This window comes from Drosophila sechellia, chromosome 2L (genome assembly GCF_004382195.2).
Source record: "Drosophila sechellia strain sech25 chromosome 2L, ASM438219v1, whole genome shotgun sequence".
NCBI classification, from domain to species: domain Eukaryota; kingdom Metazoa; phylum Arthropoda; class Insecta; order Diptera; family Drosophilidae; genus Drosophila; species Drosophila sechellia.
In genome coordinates, this window is record NC_045949.1 from 293,487 (window position 1) to 311,222 (window position 17,736).

Sequence of the window (17,736 nt, forward strand, 5' to 3'; positions counted from 1 at the left end):
CCTTTTTTCAGCCTTACCTATTCCTCCCTCCTCGTCGCTATTCTCATTCGAAGATTCCTCGGAATTGAGCTCCATTACATCCTCGTGGCCGTAGCGTTTAATTTGGGTGCGCCTTCGAGGTTCGGACAAAACCAAGTCCTCCGTTTCATCCCTTTCGCAAGCATCGGGATCAATGTCAACCTTTTTGGCCCACTTTGTCCAAAAATCAGGATCATCTATAGTAATATCCGACCGGTTACCGGATGCAGCAAATGAAGCCTTTGAGAAGGTTGATCCCTTCTCCGATTCCATTGTAATGACTTGAGTGCGTCGCTTAAGGATTGAATCGATGTCCTCTTCGCAAAACTTGTCACCAGCATTGTCGTCATCCATGACGGCCCCGTAAGCACCCTTTTTTAAAAGATCTTCAATTTCCTTTTTGGACAGCTGCTTGTTATTGCCATCCTTAGACCCTTGGGTGTTCATCGACTGCAATACAGCCTTGTCCAATCCTAGTTTCATGGAAGCTTTGTCGAACATTTCGCGCTCATAGGTATTCCTGCAAAGCAATCGATAAATTTTTACCATCTTTCTCTGGCCAATACGATGGCATCGGGCCTGAGCCTGCAAATCATTTTGTGGATTCCAATCCGAATCGTAAATAATAACAGTATCAGCAGCTGTTAAATTAATGCCTAACCCACCAGCTTTGGTGCAGAGGAGAAATACAAAGCGATCGGAACCTGGCTTGGAGTACCGATCGATGGCCTCCTGACGGAGATTACCGCGAATACGCCCATCGATTCTCTCAAAGGGGTACTTTCTATACACCAGATAATCTTCAAGGATATCCAAGCAACGTACCATCTGACTGAATATTAGAACGCGATGGCCGTTTGCTTTAAGTTTGGGTAGCAATTTATCAATTAAAACCATTTTACCAGCGGAGAGAATCAGATTTTTATAATAGGACTCAGGATCTTCGCCATGCTGGGACTTGAAATCATATTGGATTTGTTCCTCCGCTCCATTCAAGAGATAAGGGTGTATGCAGCACTTTCTCAACTCCATCATAGTGTTCATAAGGTTTGGGATATTAGCAGATGTGGTCCCCTTTTTCAAGAAGCTAAAGTTTTGTTCCAGTATACCTCGATAGTATTTCTTTTGTATGTTAGTTAGCTCCACTTCGATAATTGTTTCTTCCTTGGGCGCCAAACTTTTCTCTACGTCGTCTTTTAGACGACGTAACATCATTGGTTTTAGTAGAGCTTGCAGCTTATTTACCTCTTCTTCAGTGCGAAGACTTCCAAACTCAGACATGAACTCTTCCTGTGAGGAGAACTGCGAGGGTTCCAGAAAGTTTAACAGAGAGAACAGCTCGCTGATGTTGTTTTGTAGGGGAGTTCCGGAGAGCAATACTCTGTGCTCCAAATTTAACTGCCGCAGACCCTCAAGGAGTTTGCAATTCCTATTCTTAAGACGATGTGCTTCATCAATCACACAAAGGCGCCAGTTAAAGGCTTTTAAGTCCATGTAGTCTGTCACGATCATTTCAAAAGTGGTGATCAAAACGTTAAACTTGATTGGTTCCTTCAATACCTTTCCAGTTTCTGTCTTATAGTAATATTCATAGTCCTGTATCATTTGTTTACTTGTCACCGAGCCGTGATAAACAACTACGTTCATATCCGTCCAGCCCTCGAACTCTCGCTGCCAGTTTGGAATTGTAGATAGGGGAGCTATAACTAAGAAAGGTCCTCTAATCCCGTACTCATATACAGAGTGCACAAATGTCAAACTTTGAATAGTTTTTCCAAGACCCATTTCGTCAGCGAGGATGCAGTTGTGGGTGTTGTACCATGAAAACTTCAACCAATTAAGACCCTCAAGTTGATAGGGTCTAAGGCTATTTCCTCCCTTATAGACGGGCGTCTTTTCCAGTTTTTTCCACAATTCTGGATGCGGTCGTTTTTTAGACTTCCACTCGCTCCTTTGAGGGATTTTGTTAAAGCGCAGGTACTGCTCGATTTTGTCGTTATCTACATCTTCTTCTAGCTCCCAAGTGCAATCCTCATAGGGAAGTGACTTCCACTTTACCAGGTAGTGCTTCGTAGTCTCTCCACTGGTTTCATCTGTATGCACAGACATGTCTAACACTCTATCCACTTCAGTAAAGTCCTGGTTGAAGGGCTCGTCTTCGATATTCTCAAATATATTCAACTGCTGAGACTGCTTTTGCTGAAAGCGACGAATCTTAGCAGCTACGCGACGATCACCCTTTAATAGTTCCTCTTCCGTTCGCCACTCGCAATGTAGATAACTGAAATTGCGATATTTCACAAAGTACTCCTCCACATCGATAAAGACGGGCTCTGGCTTATTTTCCATATCAGCTTCTGTTTTCTCGTCATTCTCTTTCTTAACGGATTCTTCTCCCTCCTTGACGCACTCCTTTTCCCCTTCCATTTCCAAACTTTCCTTATTCTTTTCTGTAGTAGCCTCTTCGGGATTGGAGTCATCAATAGATTTTTCGTCAGATCCCTCTGCTTTTGATACAGGCGATTGGTCATCATCTGCCTTTTCATCAACCTCCATTTTTTCCAAGACAGTCTTAGGTTCCTTGGCGTGGTCTGCTGTTGAAACGTTAGAGGATTTGCCTTCTTCGGTGGCTCCAGAATTTTCTTCAGTTTTCACTGTTTCTGATTGTTCTTCTGGTTTACTTTCTTTATCTGATTTTCCAGCTTCATCATCTATTTCCATTTTGTCCTTGTCCTTATTGTCTTCATCAGATTTCTTAGAATCATCAGTCTCGGATTCTTCCTTACTGTTTACTTCCATTGCGGAGGATTCTAATTTCGTTTTCTCGGTATCGGTTAAATCTTTCTTGGGTTCACCCTCAGTTTTGGATTTTTCATCTCCCTCAGGATTATCAGTTGTGGCTTCATCTAATTCAGATTTCTCTTCATCTTGTTTAGGTCCGGGTGTTTTTTCTTTGGGTTTGTCCGGAATAAGTTCCCGCTTTCCCATTCGCATGGCTAAAACTAATTGAACCACCATGCTGTCCTCATCGCCAGTGTTTATGTACACGTAATTGGGTTTGGAAGACATGGCTGCATTTGCAGCATCAGTAGAGATTTGTCGCTCCTTCTCCGCTGCTGCAGAAGTACTCGAACTGGCTTCCAGTTGACTGCTTTCATCCAGTGGTAGATTAGACTTTTCTTCACCCACCTCCTGGGCAGCGTCTCCCTCGGCACCAGATTGAGGTTCCGTTTTTTCCACATCACTTCCTGCATTGGAATTACTCGCATTCGCAGATGGTTTCTTATCCTTCTTTATGGGAGAAGCAACTAAGAGAGAGTTCTCATCATCGGAGAACCTTAGCATAACATCATCAATGTATTTCTTTCTTTGAGTATTCCTTGACGATCTTCGCTTGTTGGAATCCATTTCAGAGTCTGGTGGCGGTGATGGAGGCGGAGTTCTGTCCAGTGTGTCATCTTCGCCATCGGATTCAGGTACAATGCGACCCCTATTCCTTCGCTTCTTTAGTGCCTTGGCGGAAAGAGATCCACGGTTCTTGCGAGCACTGCCTCCCTCCTCAGAATTTGCATTGCGGCGACTCCTTGCAGTGGATCTTTTACGATCTCTTCTGCTCGGTGTAGAAGCAGGATCTCCTGCCGAATCTGGAACAGAGTCTACAGTTTCATCGCCGGCCTCCGCTTCCTTTTCATCTTCATTGGCGCCACGCGGAATTTTTGAAACGGGAATGTCATCGTAGTCTGGAGATTCTCCATCCACTCCAGTTCCTGCCGAAGTGGTTTCAGCTTCACCATCAGCAGATCCTGCTTTTGGTACCAGTGGCTTGTTGTCTTCCACTTCGCTACCTTCTCCTGTTTGCTCAGCCCCATCTTCTCCGTACTGTTTCCTGCGTTTACTAACAACAGCTCGCTTTTTTCCCGCTGCTGGTGTCTCGGTAGAGTTGGGATCGTTAGGATCTTTGGGCTTCTTCGCCTTCGGCGTTCTATCTCGTGGGGGTTTATTTGGATCCTTAGGTGTTCTCGGCTTGCGGGGCTTCTTCTTTTTGCCACTACCATCAGTCGAGGTATCCAGTTCGTTGGCTGAGTGCACATCTTGAGAAAGATCACCCATCCCTTCACTATACTCCAGCATACCGACCACACTGGTATCTCCCGCTCCTTGAGTCACGCAATCCTCAGAGACGGGTAGTTGTGTTGTTGGGATACTTGAAACGGCGTTGGCTGCTCCCATTGCTACATTGCCACTGATGTCCATCAAATCTTGCTGCTGACCCACCTGGGCTTTTTCACCCTTCTTGGCGCGAGGCTTGCGTGGCTTATTGGCACTCTTTCCTCGACCTCTTCCCGTGGTGCTAGATACTTGAGGGCTCTCTACCATTTGCTGGTTGAGCAGAGGGTTTCCTGGTGGTCCATACATTGGCGGAACGTTTTGGAACAATAAGCACTGTGGACCACCAGCACACTGATCGTTTACCTCGTGCTGCGTCAGAAGATTTAATCGCTCCTGCATTCGCATTAACTTATCTTGGTGTTGAAGCTCATGTCCTGGAGGCATGCAATACAGTTCCTGTATCTGCTGCTGCAGTGCAGCAATTTCTTGTTGATGCAGCATGGGATAAGGTGGATACATTCCTGGCGCTCCTCCATACGGAGGCATCATGGGAGTCATGTGCCCTTGTCCCTGAGCCTGGGCATCATATCCGGGGGCAATAGGATGCATGGGCATCCCTATGGGAGGCATCTGTTGTTGAGGCGGTTGTGTAACAGGGATAATAGGATCTGCAGACGGTGCAACACCAGGTGCCGATTGAGCTTTATCCTCTCCTGATTCCTCAACTATTTTGGGTTCCTCCAACAAAGATTTAGATAAATCCCCTAAAGATTGTCCCAGTTGAGTTTGTTCCATGTCAGCGGTGGGCTTATCTTGCAGATCGTCTTGTATTGTTGGCAATTCCGTGCTTAGAGTTATGTCTTGAGTTTTAGAAACACTGTTCTCATCCTGTGGCAAATCAGTTTCATTGGCAATAACTCCTTCCACAACACCGAGTCCCTCACCTTCGCTTTGATTCTTCTCAAACTCCGCATTCGAGGACTGAGAATTGCTATCTAAAAGTGCTGCTGCTGCAGAAGCTGCATTGGAGGCCACGGCAGCAACTGCTGCTGAATTTGAGGACATCGAGTTGTTATCAAAAAGACCAACATCTACTCCAACATTTTGGGCCGATTCCGAATTTCCTCCGTGCGAATTCGTGTTGTCCATGAGCAACTGTTGCTGGTTGTTGCTGCTGCTGTTAACGCTGCTTTGCGAATTACTGTCGTGCACCGACGTGGGCTGGTTGTTGACAATGCTATTGGTGCTACTATTGCTACTGCTGTTGTTGCTGTCATTAGCAGCCACCGCCAAAGTGGAGGAATCATTCGAGTTGGCTGTTTCATTGAGAATGCTGCTTAGGTGATGTGATGGGGTCGAGGGTTGCTGCTGCTGGGTTTGCTGTTGCGGCTGCGACACCTGTTGTTGCTGGCTTTGTGGTACTTGTTGGGATGGTTGCTGTTGGGTTTGATGTTGCTGCTGCTGCTGTTGCATTTGCGCGGGTACCGGCGAACTCACATGAGCGGGCGACATTGTCTGTTGGGATGCAGCTGGTTGATTATCTCCTAGTATGTTAGCAAATGGATCGAATTGCTGCTGCGACTGATTATAGCTGGGTAGATGTTGCTGGTGGTGCGGCGACTGTTGCTGCTGGTGTATTGGAGACTGATGCTGGATTTGCTGGTGGTGCGGCGATGTTAAAGTCGCCTGCGGTTGCTGCTGTTGTTGTGACGTTTGCTGTTGCTGCTGCGTCGGCTGTGTTGTCTCCATGGTAGGTTGAATTAAATGGTGCATGTTAGGCAGATTTTGCTGATGCAACGGCGAAGACATGGCCGCCAGTTGGGGTTGCTGCTGGTGCTGATTCTGAGCACCTCCTGTTGCTCCACTACTGTTACCACCCCCAACAATATCGTTGATCGAGTGCTGCAATTGATCGTTGAGTGATTGCTGCTGGTGTTGTTGTTGTTGCTGCTGCTGAGAGGCGGCCACCACTGGCGGTTGTGAAGTCACCGGTGGGACAACTTGTTGCTGCGCGGTTTGTGGTTGCTGTTGCTGTCCCATCGGCTGACCATACATGCTTAACTGCTGCTGGTGATGTTGCTGCTGAGCCTGCAACATCGCCGCCTGTTGCTGCTGCTGCGGAGGTGCTTGTTGCTGCTGTTGTACCTGCTGTTGTTGCTGTTGGGCCTGCTGCTGCTGCAGGGCCGCCAAGTGCTGTGCCCCATGAGCCGCCCCCCATTGTTGATGTTGTTGCTGCTGCTGTTGGGGGGAAGCTGGCATCCTAGGACCCACGGCACTTCTGTAGGCTGATGGGTAGTCCATGGGTGGTAGTCCGAGAGCCTGTGATGGCATCACCATTTGTTCGAGGGCCTGTAATGTGTTTACGGGAGCAGCAACTGGCGCAGGACCCTTCGCTCCCGCTCCGCCTGCTCCACTTGTGGGCGGCTGTGGGCGCGGCGATGGCAGGCCTACCATGCCTTGAATGCTGTGCTGGCTGGGCTGATTGCTTACAACCTGTTGCGGCTGCTGCGCTTGCGTTTGTTGTTGCTGCTGTTGAGGGGGTGGTGGTTTCGCCGGCGACACGCCAACTGGTCGCGGAGACATTTGTGGGTGCGGCGACATCGTCGGAGGACGTGGCGACATTTGTGGGGAAAGCTGAGGGAAAGGTGCACGATACTGGGGCGAGGAATTTAGCTGGGCAGCCGCCTGTTGATGCTTGCTGCTGGACATGTAAGGCGGCGCTGCCTGCTGCTGTTGCTGCTGGGTCTGTTGTTGCTGCTGTTGCTGTTGATGGTGGCTTCCGTAACTAGGAGGCATACCCATGTGCGGTGGCGGCAATCCAGCACCCGGCAACTGTTGCTGCTGCATTAGCGAGACGTGAGGTTGCTGCTGCTGGGCCTGCTGTTGCTGCTGCGATTGGAGCTGCTGCTGCTGGTGGGCACCCAATTGCTGCGCAGCCTGCTGCTGCTGCGCCGTCAAGTGGTGTCCCGGTGGCGCTCCTCCCGGCACATGCTGCCCGTAAGCAGAAGCCTGATCTAGTCCTGTATGACCGTAGCCCACATGCTGGGGAGCTCCTCTACTCGGTTGGTGTTGCATGGGACTTCCGTACGGACTGTGAGCATATGCTTGAGGCGTGGGAGGTTGTCCCGCCTGGACGGTGGGTGCTCCCACTCCAGGATACAATGGATGCTGACCAGGAGCTTGTGGATAATGCTGCGGCAGTCGAGCCTGCTGCTGACTCTGCTGCTGCTGCTGTTGTTGCTGCGCCTGCTGTTGCACCTGCTGTGCTTGCTGTTGCTGCTGGGGCGTGGGCGGTTGCTGCTGCTGTTGCTGCTGGGGCGCCAGTGATCCGTACCCCGCCATCATGCTCTGCTGCGCGCCGTATGAAGCAAGTTTCTGCTGGTCCTGTTGTCCATAGGCGGGCATGTGTTGACGGTATGCGCTGGCGTTGCTCTGACGCTGTTGCTGCGCTGGTGGAGCCGCTTGCGGATGCCCATAGGCCCCCAGTCCGGCTCCGGGATAAGCCGCTGCCTGGCCCGGAACCGAGGGCGCCGCTCCCCAACCGCTTAAATCGCCCATCCCTGCCCCAACTCCTACTCCAACGCCGAGGCCCATAGCCGCCTGGTGATCGGCGGCCCCCAGCCCGTAGAGATTCTCCGCCGTTGGCTGGTACGATGGGTATTGGGGCTGTTGCTGTAGCGGATGTGGGGGGCGGTGGCGCGGAGGATACCCGCCAGGCGGTCCCATTGCACGCGGGTTCGCCGCGGCTGCTGCTGCTGCGGCGGCTGCCGCATCATAACGGTAATAGGGATCTCTGTGGGTCAGAAAAAGAAAAAAGTTGTATATCAAAAATTTGGTTTCTACTCGCCAACGAATTTGAGTCTAACACAATATTATTATTTTTTCCGAAACTAAGAGTTTACACTCACCCTTGATGATTTCCGTGAAACATATTTTGTGCATTTCCATCCATCAGATTTTTTAAACGCAGCGCACACAGAAATGTCCGTTACGCGTCGAAAGACGCGACGCCGCTGCGTTTCAGATTTGGTCGTCAATTGGCTTAATTTTGATGCTGCTTTCTGCGCGTGGCCGTTGTCAAAATGTCGGAAGCCTAAAGGTAGTCGATGACTGAGAGCCAGACAATTGCGGAGAAGTTTCACTTCTCAGGGGTTCAGAGGTTCGTTCCTCACTTCTCACTTTACCCCGCGGATCTGGTCGGTCTCTGGTGTCTCAATCCACCTTCGCCTTATCGATTATGATTATATATTAGTTGGTTGTGGGTTCTAACTACTAAACTTAATTACAACTGGTGTGCAATTTAACTTCTTTTTGTTGCTTTTATTGGGTAAAAGTCATTTGTGTTTCGTGTTTCGCGCACTTCATGGCCGACCTTTGACATATTCGCAGTGAAACACATTCGCTCACAGCTGAAAAAACATTTTAGAGATTTCGTATTAGTTATGGTTAGTACCAATCAACTTCTTAAACTTTTTCACGAAAAACGGTATTTTTTCAACGAAGAGTAGTGCATTTCGGTTTTGAGCGTATTTTCAGAGAGCTTTATTTTTAAGTCCCGAGTAAGATGGATATAAAATGATATGGATCTGGAAAGAGAAGACAAAAAGTATGATGTATATTTGTTCGTAGGCTTTTTATGTTCTTATTGCAATAGTTTTGAACAAAATGGGTACATTTATACTCTGTGAATGAAAACCACTTTTCGTTGCAGTAGCTCTAACTTTTAAGGGGAAAAGCTATACGCTTATGAATTTCACAGAAGGGCACATATAACGTACAGTTTCACCCCCCAAAATGTTGAGCAATTTTGTCCAGATTGTACAAGTAATATTTTGAATCCACTATTTTACTTAAAATGAAAGTGCTTACTAAATAAATGGTTCACTTCTTCTTCTTTGTGATTTTATAGGGAGAGTTGTGAGTGGAGTGTTGGTATGAATCTGCGGTGAAAATCTCGTACGGGAAAAACGAGAAAAACAATGGCAACTCTATCGATTTTTCGCATTGTCTCAGCGGCTGCTTATAGACGAAAATCTAAAGTAGCAGTGGAAAATCCGCAGAGAGGAAAGAAAAAAAGGCGGGTGGGTTGACTGACTGGTTGTTATTGTTGGATGCTGCGAGACACCAAAGATATGCAAATGGGCGCCGAAAAGGGGGAGTGGCAGAGAAGTGCTGGGGTGGCAAGGTGTGGTGTCTGTTTTATGTGTGTGCAAATGGAAAGTGGAAAGATATAGAGACAAAACTACTGCGGAGAGTACATAGAGATATGCACTTACACACATAGACGCACAGACAGACAACCGAAATTCGGTGTTCAGTGCACTGTTATAAATACGAGTGCGAAGGAGGCAGAGGGAGGGGTTTGTTGTATAGCACAGTTAGTCAGCCACTCACACACTCAAATGGCACATCATCGGCGAAACTTATGTGGAGTGGCATGGGCTAAGCGGCGAGCTTAACACCGCCCACCCCCCATCAAACTATTTGCCTCCCGCAACACCCGCCACCTACCCTCGCCTGGGACTGGCCCCTTTGTGGGTTTGCCGTGAGTTGTTCGCGCTTATTGGACAATCATTTAACCAGTCGTCGTCGTAGCCTCTACACGCTAAGAAATCCATGAGTGACTAGTTTTGATAAAAATCTCAAAACAAGACCATTTGCGGTACGACTTGGATACAAAAAAAAAAAAAGCGCGCACATCTAAAAAAAAAATATTTTCATTTGTATTTAACATTCATCTTATCGTCCTGCCAGGCAGTAAATATGTAAAAGCACGTCAGTTTTTCTTGCAGTGCCAATTTGTGTTGTTGCCCTCCGGGTGCTTTGACTTTGCCGTAATCAATTACATTTTGCTTTTGCAATTTCAGCTATTTATTTATTTAGTTTCAGCTCTTGCCATTATTATTAGGTGAGTGGTATGTATGTATGTACATACACACGCCCGTTTAGCTCCATGGTAGTGGTGTGCTGTGCGGCGCGACTTTACTGTGTATATCTGGCAGATATCTATCAGTATCAGTGAGTGGTAAGTGTGGTGTGTGTGTCGCATTTTTCCTTCTTTCGCTTTAGTTTTCACTTCTTGCCCGCTTCTTCCCATTTTTTGGCGTGGCCGTTTTTACACAAACAAATCGGGCAGAGTAATTGCAAAAACAATAAACTAAAAGCAATAGTAATATACATATGTACATATGTATGTAGCGCAGTCAGCGTTTGGGTAAGCAAAGCAGACATCTAAAAAATTGTGAAATTATACTTTACTTATTGCCTCTCTCCGGCCACTCTCCTACGGCACTGTCTGTGTTTTTGTTCATGTCTGCGTCTATGTCGCTTTGTGTCTCTGCGCACAACTGTACGTTTGTTTTAAATAAGCGAAAAATCGATTAAAGGTGATAATAGACAAGCAAATTTCTGTGTGTCCAACGACAAAGACGCGAGCCACATTTTTGTGACCCGACGACGACTACACCACCAACAATCCGCTCCAATCCAATCCGACATGCCAACAGCACAGCGCCACCACCATCAGAACGCCGGATTAGCTTTGGGTTTGGGCCGGGTCTGTCTCCCCTACTACTGATTCTGCCTTCCCATGCTCCCCCGCGTTATGAGCCATGAAAATCGCCCCCAAAAGAGTTCACTCAAGTCACACTTCTCTCGCCGTTAGAACAGTGTTTCTCGTCGGTTGGCATCAACGTAAACAAGGGCTTTCTAAGCACAACTTTTGGGGGCAAAAGGTTCAACGTATATTTTTATTTTGAAATTGGATTAATACCAAGTATATTTAAGCCGCAGCACAAATATGTAACTATAGTTTCAGCCAAAGCTGTACGAATTGAATCAAATAAACCTGAATGAATATTTCTCAAAGCTTATTTTGCAATAGCAACAATAAAACACAAAAAACGAGGAGAGGGTTCGTTCACCTTTCGTCGTGGGCAAATGTATTTAGTTAACTCACAATTTTAACAGTTGCTTTTTGCTCTTGCTTCGCCTTTAGGGCCGACTTTGCCAGCTCTTTTATCTTTAACTTTTTAAATGATGCATTAACTTTTCAAACCACCCACAGTCTTTCAGAATCTGCAGCCGTGCAGGGTAGGTAAGAGTATTAAAAAATGCCTTTTTTCCAGCCCAATAACAACATTTAAAAAAACATAATGCACACATTACTATTACATAAAATACAAAGTGAAATTTTTGTTTTACTTTATTTTTTGCGGTGCTGTGCACAGATGTGTGTGCAAAGTGTCGTCACATAATAGAAACTCACAACTTGACGGGAGGATGCATATATGAACGTACATATATGGTAGAAATGTGTGCATGTACGAACATATGTGAACGAATGAATCTGGCTTTAATAACAATCAAGTCAAGTGGCTGTGTCCGCGCTAACAGTAACTAAAAAGTACAGTTGGTTTTTGTAAGAAAAGCCACATTCAACAGCGGCAGCCAAGTCCGTCACTTAGCGCGGTCCAAACAGAGCCGCAAGCAAGAGAAGTAGGGTGAGTGGGGGGCGCTGGCGAAGCCTAAGCAGAGCAAAGACAGATGGGCGCAGCAGCAAAACGCGCACTCACACACACGTACACAAAAATGGTAATAAAATAGGTAAAGTAACAGCGGCAGTTGTAGCAAAAGAAGAAGCACAATAGCAGAAAGCCATACACAGTTTTCGGAAAAGCCAAAGAGCTTTGCTCTGCTGCTGAGAGACATCCGCGAAAACTGAGTCTGCAACAAGCGAAAGGTACACACAACAACAAACAGCCCACAAAAGTTTTTTGGGCAAAAATTACAAACACGTCACCGCCTTTTGAATGTGTAACGGAACATTTATGGCAGGCTAATCGGTGAATGCAGTAACATGCAATGAGAATAGTTTTGCAAAAAGTCAGACGGGATAATCTTGAAGTGCAAAACTGACGCTATGTTTCCCGCTAGAATTACGAAAACTAAAGGAAACCGAGCACACACACATTTAGGACACAAGTCCTGACCCGATTATCGAGTTAAAACTGTTTTATAAAATTTGCACCTGGACCTAAACCGGATCGAATGGATATAGAGCCGCCCATTGTCAATCTAGCAACAATAAAACAGAGAGAACCCCGAAAGAGCGAGAGTGGAGAGTCGCTCTCTTAAGAGCGGTGTACCGGCTGAAATCGAGCGAGCGGCGAAAACACACGACAAAGAGAAACGAGAGAAAAAAAACAACCCAACAAGTGAAACGAGCAAAAATTTTGTCGACAGAGAAAAAAAACAAAAAGGCAAAAGCAAAGCATAGCGTACGATAAAGAGCAAGCCAAAAGCAAAGCAAGCATATCACGTGCTGCGGCAGAAGATGGGAAGGGGGCAGACGGCTGAGTGGGGGGCCGTGTGCCGGCCTTTGGCGGCAGCGCTGTCGGCGTCGTAGCCGACAACGAATAGCATGAAAGACAAACAGAAAGGAAAAGCGACTGAGAGACAAAGCGACAGAACGACTGTTTCGTATAGAAAGAGAGTGGGCAACAGAGGTTGCGATGAGCCAGTCAAAACAAAAAGTGCGAATAAGCCGAGGAGCCAGGGCTGGGAATACCGAAAAGATTAGAAAAAAGATTTTTTCGAGTCGGGCAAGAAAGTTGCACTTTGCAATTGCTGTTGGGTGGTCATCAGATGTGAGAGATTGCAAGGGAAAAATCGCGAAATGAAGCAAAGCTAAGAAAAGGCGGCGAATGGCGGCGACAACATTACGGCGACAAGTACAAAACACGTATTATGCATGTGTGCGTGAGTTGGAGATTCGCATGATTCGTGCAAATTCGCCGCATAGTTGTTCCTGCTATTTTATTCGCATTCGCATATCGTGATGCCTTTTGTTTGTACATGAGTATCTGTATCTGCATCTGTGTGTGTTTGTTGGCCTGGGTGTGCTGTATTTGTGAGTTGGGGTCGTCGTCGTTCATATGTTTGCCTTGTTGTTGCTGCCTGACGTTGTTTGGTCGGTTTTGATTCGGTGTTTTGGGATGGATGATATTATATGGTCGCTGGTCTCTGTCGCTGACTCTGCCCGGTTTTCCGTTTATCGTTCGGTTCGCTCGCCCGTCATCACTCTTCTTGTTGCGCTCGTCGGTCATTTTGATTGGGTACAGTGGTACGTCAAAAGCCTGAACGGAACCTTACCAAAATCATAACTACAAATTACCGAGTGAATATCCATCTTATAACAGCAACGCATTTATTAATTTTTTGTAATTGCACAATAATAATAATTAAGTTTTGTAAAACCTAATGTCCATATTATACTACATACCACCCAATTTACTTGCAGTTCGAGATAAGAAAGCTTCACTATCGTTTGCCTCTGATTTCTGACATACGCAACACCCCCCTCCTGATGGTATTCTTCACATTTTCACGTCACATAAGTTATTTTTTCGCCTTTTACTTAAATTTTTTCGCCGAAGCCGAACGAAAACAAGAACAACTGTAAGCAATGAGTGGAACTGCCCACTCGCCCCAACTTTAGCTTTATTCGCATATTAACGAGTGGGGGAGGGAAGAAGACGACGAGAGGCGAGGTGTAAAGGGAGAAAACAGACGTGTGACGTTTTTTCGCTGCTTTTTCTTCTTCTTCGCCGAAAAGAGTTGATTGAAATTATTTCGCTAGCGTTTGTGTTTGTGACTTTTCGCTCAATTCGTTTATATGTCTGTGCTGCGTGTCTCGCTGAGTGTGTGTATCTGTTTTCGGTTAAAGATACATAATTATTTCTAAAAAGCATTTTCTGCCTGGCCATTGTTGTAAATCGCTCGCAATTTCACGACTCCGTTTGGAAAGGAGTACTTACATTAACAATCTACTTTAAAATAGTATTACTCACCATTTTTCATTTATTTTTTTTTGCTGCTAATCCATTTGACTTTATCTTGTTTATTATCGCAGGTTCTCACAATTTACAGTTCATTTGTACGGTTCACGTTGCTCTCTTTATTTTTTTTCTCCCGTTTTCTTTTGTTTTTCGGTTTGGTTTTTGGTCACGCAATCATTTCGGACGCAAGTTATCGATAGTTAAGCGCAACGAAATGACAGATGACGGCGAATGAAAGGGCAACAAGAAGCACAACAACAATGCTAATTCAAGTGTAGATACACATGCGAAATAATAATTGTAGCACAATTTCCGTTGCAAGAAGAAGACGCAATGGCGAAAATTACAAAAGCGCAACGGTTGCAATTGCGAGGCTGTTGCTTCTTCTTCTCGCGGCCCGATTCCATCTCACTTACTCACTAACTCACACAAGCGCGCGCTAATTACAACTAAAAGTAGTTTTTTACAGCCAAAAAGAAACAAAGAAATCGATAGATATGGCTGGAAATGAGGGGAAAAATCTCTGCGCCTTGGTAATTGCACCAGTAAAAAAAGAAAAAAGACGAAGATGGAATGGAATGGAAAAAAATTGTTACAGCCGCCGAGTGGAAGAAGAAGAGGTGCACAGCAGACGACGCGACGCGTCGAGAGCGGCGACAAGCGCATGAATTTTACGCTCTCTCATCAATTGCGCGTCGTAGCGGCGGTGTGTGTGTAAGAGCAGACCAGCAGATCAGAGGCAGAGTGGCCCGGCTAGAAAAACGTGTGTCCAAGCACTGCCAACTGTGAGTGTGTGCGTCGAGTGAGAACTGAGCGAGTGGAGCGAGGAAGATGGAGGCAGACAGATGAGTTGACACAGCGACCGAAGCAGAGTAAAAACCAATCAAAGAGGAAGACCGCAACTGGGGATACCGTTGCATATGTTCACTGTATCTATGTGAGTGCTACTTTAAACTATCAATATCGAAATATTGATGACAACTACAGTGCAGCTCGGACCGAGAACACCGAATTAGGTATAAAAAGAAAAAAATCGCACTCGAGTTGTTGGTTGTTTAGCACCACAGATTAAATTTTTAGAAAAACGGAAGACAAATTTTATCTGCAACAGAATCGTCTTATCAAACCTGCTGATGTTTTGTTAGATTTTCCTGTTTATTGACATTTCTTCAAATAAACTTAAGGAAAAAAAAGGGCAATTAATTTGGGAATATGATTTGCACTTCGATTTGTCCCAACGCAATAATAACAAACTGTGAAAAGAGCAGCGAGAACGTCGACCGCGACGTTGGCAGAGCAACTGTAGCAATGGCCATTATGGCAGATGGATAAATGCGCCATGGGGCCTGAGTGAGGGTGGGGAGAGATTGTCTCCTGCACAGGTGCAAAATGTGCGGCGCTGCATCTCCCGAATAATGTTGGCAACACTGCAGCGCAACGGGGCACAAATACATACACAAAATGTATGCTACGAGCGTTACGAGAAAAAAGTCCTAGTTAAACCACCAACAGTTTCTTTTTTTTTTTTTTGAGTAAAAAGCGGGAGATAAGGAACATGGCGAAAAGAAGCAGGAGAAAGAAATCAAAAGAGCAGGCAATAATCAACGTGATAATTACACTCAAACATGATGAAGGCGAAAACGCAAACGAGCATCGCACACATACACAAACTCCCCGATGATGACCATTTTTAATTGCATTAGACGGTCGCCGCTCACATTTTTGGATTTGATTTTCGATGTTCTTCGGCAATTTCGCCATTAATTAATCGCACATACACATACACGAACACAGGCGCACAGAGAAATGCACTTGGAACTGCGAGGGAAAAAACAATTGAAATTCGACGGCTGCTGCTTTTCAGCTTTTCTTCGTAGTCTCGCGAAATACATTTCTTTTGCTTTGCCGTTTTTCTTTTCGTCTCGTCGCTTGTCTTCTTGCTCTTTTTGCTTTCTCTGTCTTACTCTCCGCTCTCCTCTTTGCACATTTTTTCTTTTCAAGCGACTCTGTTTCGACCACTTTTCAAATGCTAATTTCGCTTAAAATACGCTCAATTCCGATCAGATTAGATGCTTTTCCAGATGCCGGCACCCTGGCAAGCGTTTTTCAGCAATTTTTCTTAATTAATTTGCACTTTTAATTACCGTTTAACGCAAAATTCTAGCAGCAAATTTCAAGACAACGCGACACACACATCAAAGACCTCCATTTTGTTATGTTGTTGTACGCTAGAGCTGGGACGAAAATCAATGTTGCCAGAAATCCGAGATACCCGCCAATCGATGGTTCTTCTGCAACCATCGATATATTATTTTAAATATCTCTAACATCATTGACGTACAAATGACAGCAAGCGGAAATATTTAACAAATAATTTAAAATTTAACCATATTTAGCATAGTTAATCGGGTATAGTTAGAAATGTAGCTGCTAAAGTATAACTGTCGACTTTTTCCTGGATCCAAGCCACGTGTAGCCTAGACACAAACCAATACGTTACGTTAGCCGGCTTTCGGCGTAAAATCAAAACTAGCCAAGTAATTAAACAACCTGATTGTTTTTAGTTAAGGGCTACGCCACTTTAAGTCGTTTAATAGCGTGCTCAGTTCCGTCCTTGACTTCAAATGCATCCGCTTTTCCAATTTGCGGTTTTAGACCCTTCATTTCATCATCTTCGGTGCTTTTCTCGTCCTCCGAGCTATCCGAGTATATTATAAGACCGTTTCCTTTGACAAACATGATGGTTTTACCCAGACGCCGCGACTCAGCCTTTAGGAAAAGTTGCCGGCAGTGCCGATCCACAGCATTTTTCCCTTGGTCCTCTGACAGGCCGAAGATAAAGGCCCTTTGAAATGTTAGTACCAATTAGACTTCAACTTAAAGGTAATCTAGTTAGCTACATCTTACAAATTAGCAACATCGTAAGGTCCTCTCAGCTGGAATTGGTGCGCCGCACCACTGCTGAAGATAACGTTCTTGGACTTCCCTTTGGTGCAATAGTTCTGGGCGATCTTTATCATGTCCTTCCTGTTATTCGAATCGCAGATAGATGGAGCGTATTTAATTTCGAAGAACATGCCCCGACGGACTGCCACCTGGTATGCTTTTCGGTTTACCAAGAGTCGGGACCCAGCCGCAGGATCAAAGGTTATCAAGTCCCCATTGAAGGCAGTGCAGCAGTGCTTAGATGGTCCGTGTTAAATGAAGATTTGAAGGTGGTAATTATAGTGACTTACCGTCAGGGCGGCATCTGTTTTCGGTTGGCCAGCGATGAGATTGAACTTCCGCAGATTATGGGAGACACTCTACAGCAACAAATACAAATTAACTTGCTATTATCCACCATCAAGTGTTCCTACCATCGCGTGGGCCACATTGACGTCTACGTAGAGAATGGTGATTCTCTGCAGGATCTTCAGCTTGTCCTGGAACTCCTTGCGCAGATGCTCGATCTTGTGAGGCTCGGGAAACATCTCGGACCCTCGCTTGCCCGCCTCCTTCTTGCTGTGGTCGAAACTCTGGTCGATGGCCACTGTTTTGTAGCCCGCTGCAACGAGTATGTCGTGGGAAACTTCTGCATGGTCATTTGTTCTCACTCACTTTCCACCAGCTCGTTAAGCAGGTCTCTCAACACCGAGTCGTCCTTGTTGTAGGGTATGCTGAAATCGTAAAATGGTTTTGTTTGCTCCATTTTCGTCTTTGTTTTGATTTTCGTTGCCCACAGCGTGCAACCGGTGTTTAGAGTGGCCAGCTTACCCCAGATAAATGC

General features: G+C 45.8%; 2 protein-coding genes across 11 annotated transcripts in view; both read right to left on the reverse strand.

Moving 5' to 3' along the window:
• LOC6617219 (mucin-19) overlaps window positions 1–16,182 on the reverse strand; it is a 39,261-nt gene extending 23,079 nt beyond the window's left edge. For 5 of the 9 annotated variants that reach the window (XM_032727748.1, XM_032727749.1, XM_032727745.1 and 2 more), the window contains exons 1-3: window positions 16,112–16,182; window positions 8,037–8,537; window positions 18–7,921 (exon numbers count right to left, since the gene is read on the reverse strand). In XM_032727748.1, the coding sequence (XP_032583639.1) occupies window positions 18–7,921; window positions 8,037–8,080 (7,948 nt within the window). In that variant the 5' untranslated portion in view covers window positions 8,081–8,537; window positions 16,112–16,182. Of the gene's footprint in view, window positions 1–17; window positions 7,922–8,036; window positions 8,538–16,111 lie in introns of those variants that run through there. The other 4 variants (XM_032727752.1, XM_032727753.1, XM_032727751.1 and 1 more) reach the window with 1 other exon arrangement.
• Window positions 16,183–16,521: 339 nt separating this feature from the next.
• Window positions 16,522–17,710, reverse strand: LOC6617222 (ribonuclease P protein subunit p30). 2 transcript variants are annotated; one of them, XM_032727226.1, is made up of 6 exons: window positions 17,568–17,710; window positions 17,327–17,514; window positions 17,204–17,272; window positions 16,875–17,149; window positions 16,718–16,812; window positions 16,532–16,665 (listed from the first exon to the last, which is right to left on the reverse strand). In XM_032727226.1, the coding sequence occupies exons 1-6, from the start codon at window positions 17,656–17,658 to the stop codon at window positions 16,628–16,630; spliced, it is 756 nt and encodes a 251-aa protein (XP_032583117.1). In that variant the 5' UTR covers window positions 17,659–17,710; the 3' UTR covers window positions 16,532–16,627. The 2 variants fall into 2 exon arrangements, with proteins under 2 accessions (XP_002041549.1, XP_032583117.1); XM_002041513.2 differs by having other exon boundaries at window positions 16,522–16,812.
• Between the last annotated feature and the right edge of the window lie 26 nt (window positions 17,711–17,736).

Coding starts and splice junctions, on each gene's coding strand:
- LOC6617222 (XM_002041513.2), bottom strand. CDS start 17,658: ATGGAGCAAACAAAACCATTTTACGATTTCAGCATACCCTACAACAAG. Junction 17,273..17,326: donor TCAATGTGGCCCACGCGATG/GTAGGAACACTT, acceptor TTGTTGCTGTAG/AGTGTCTCCCATAATCTGCG. Junction 17,150..17,203: donor AAACAGATGCCGCCCTGACG/GTAAGTCACTAT, acceptor GGACCATCTAAG/CACTGCTGCACTGCCTTCAA.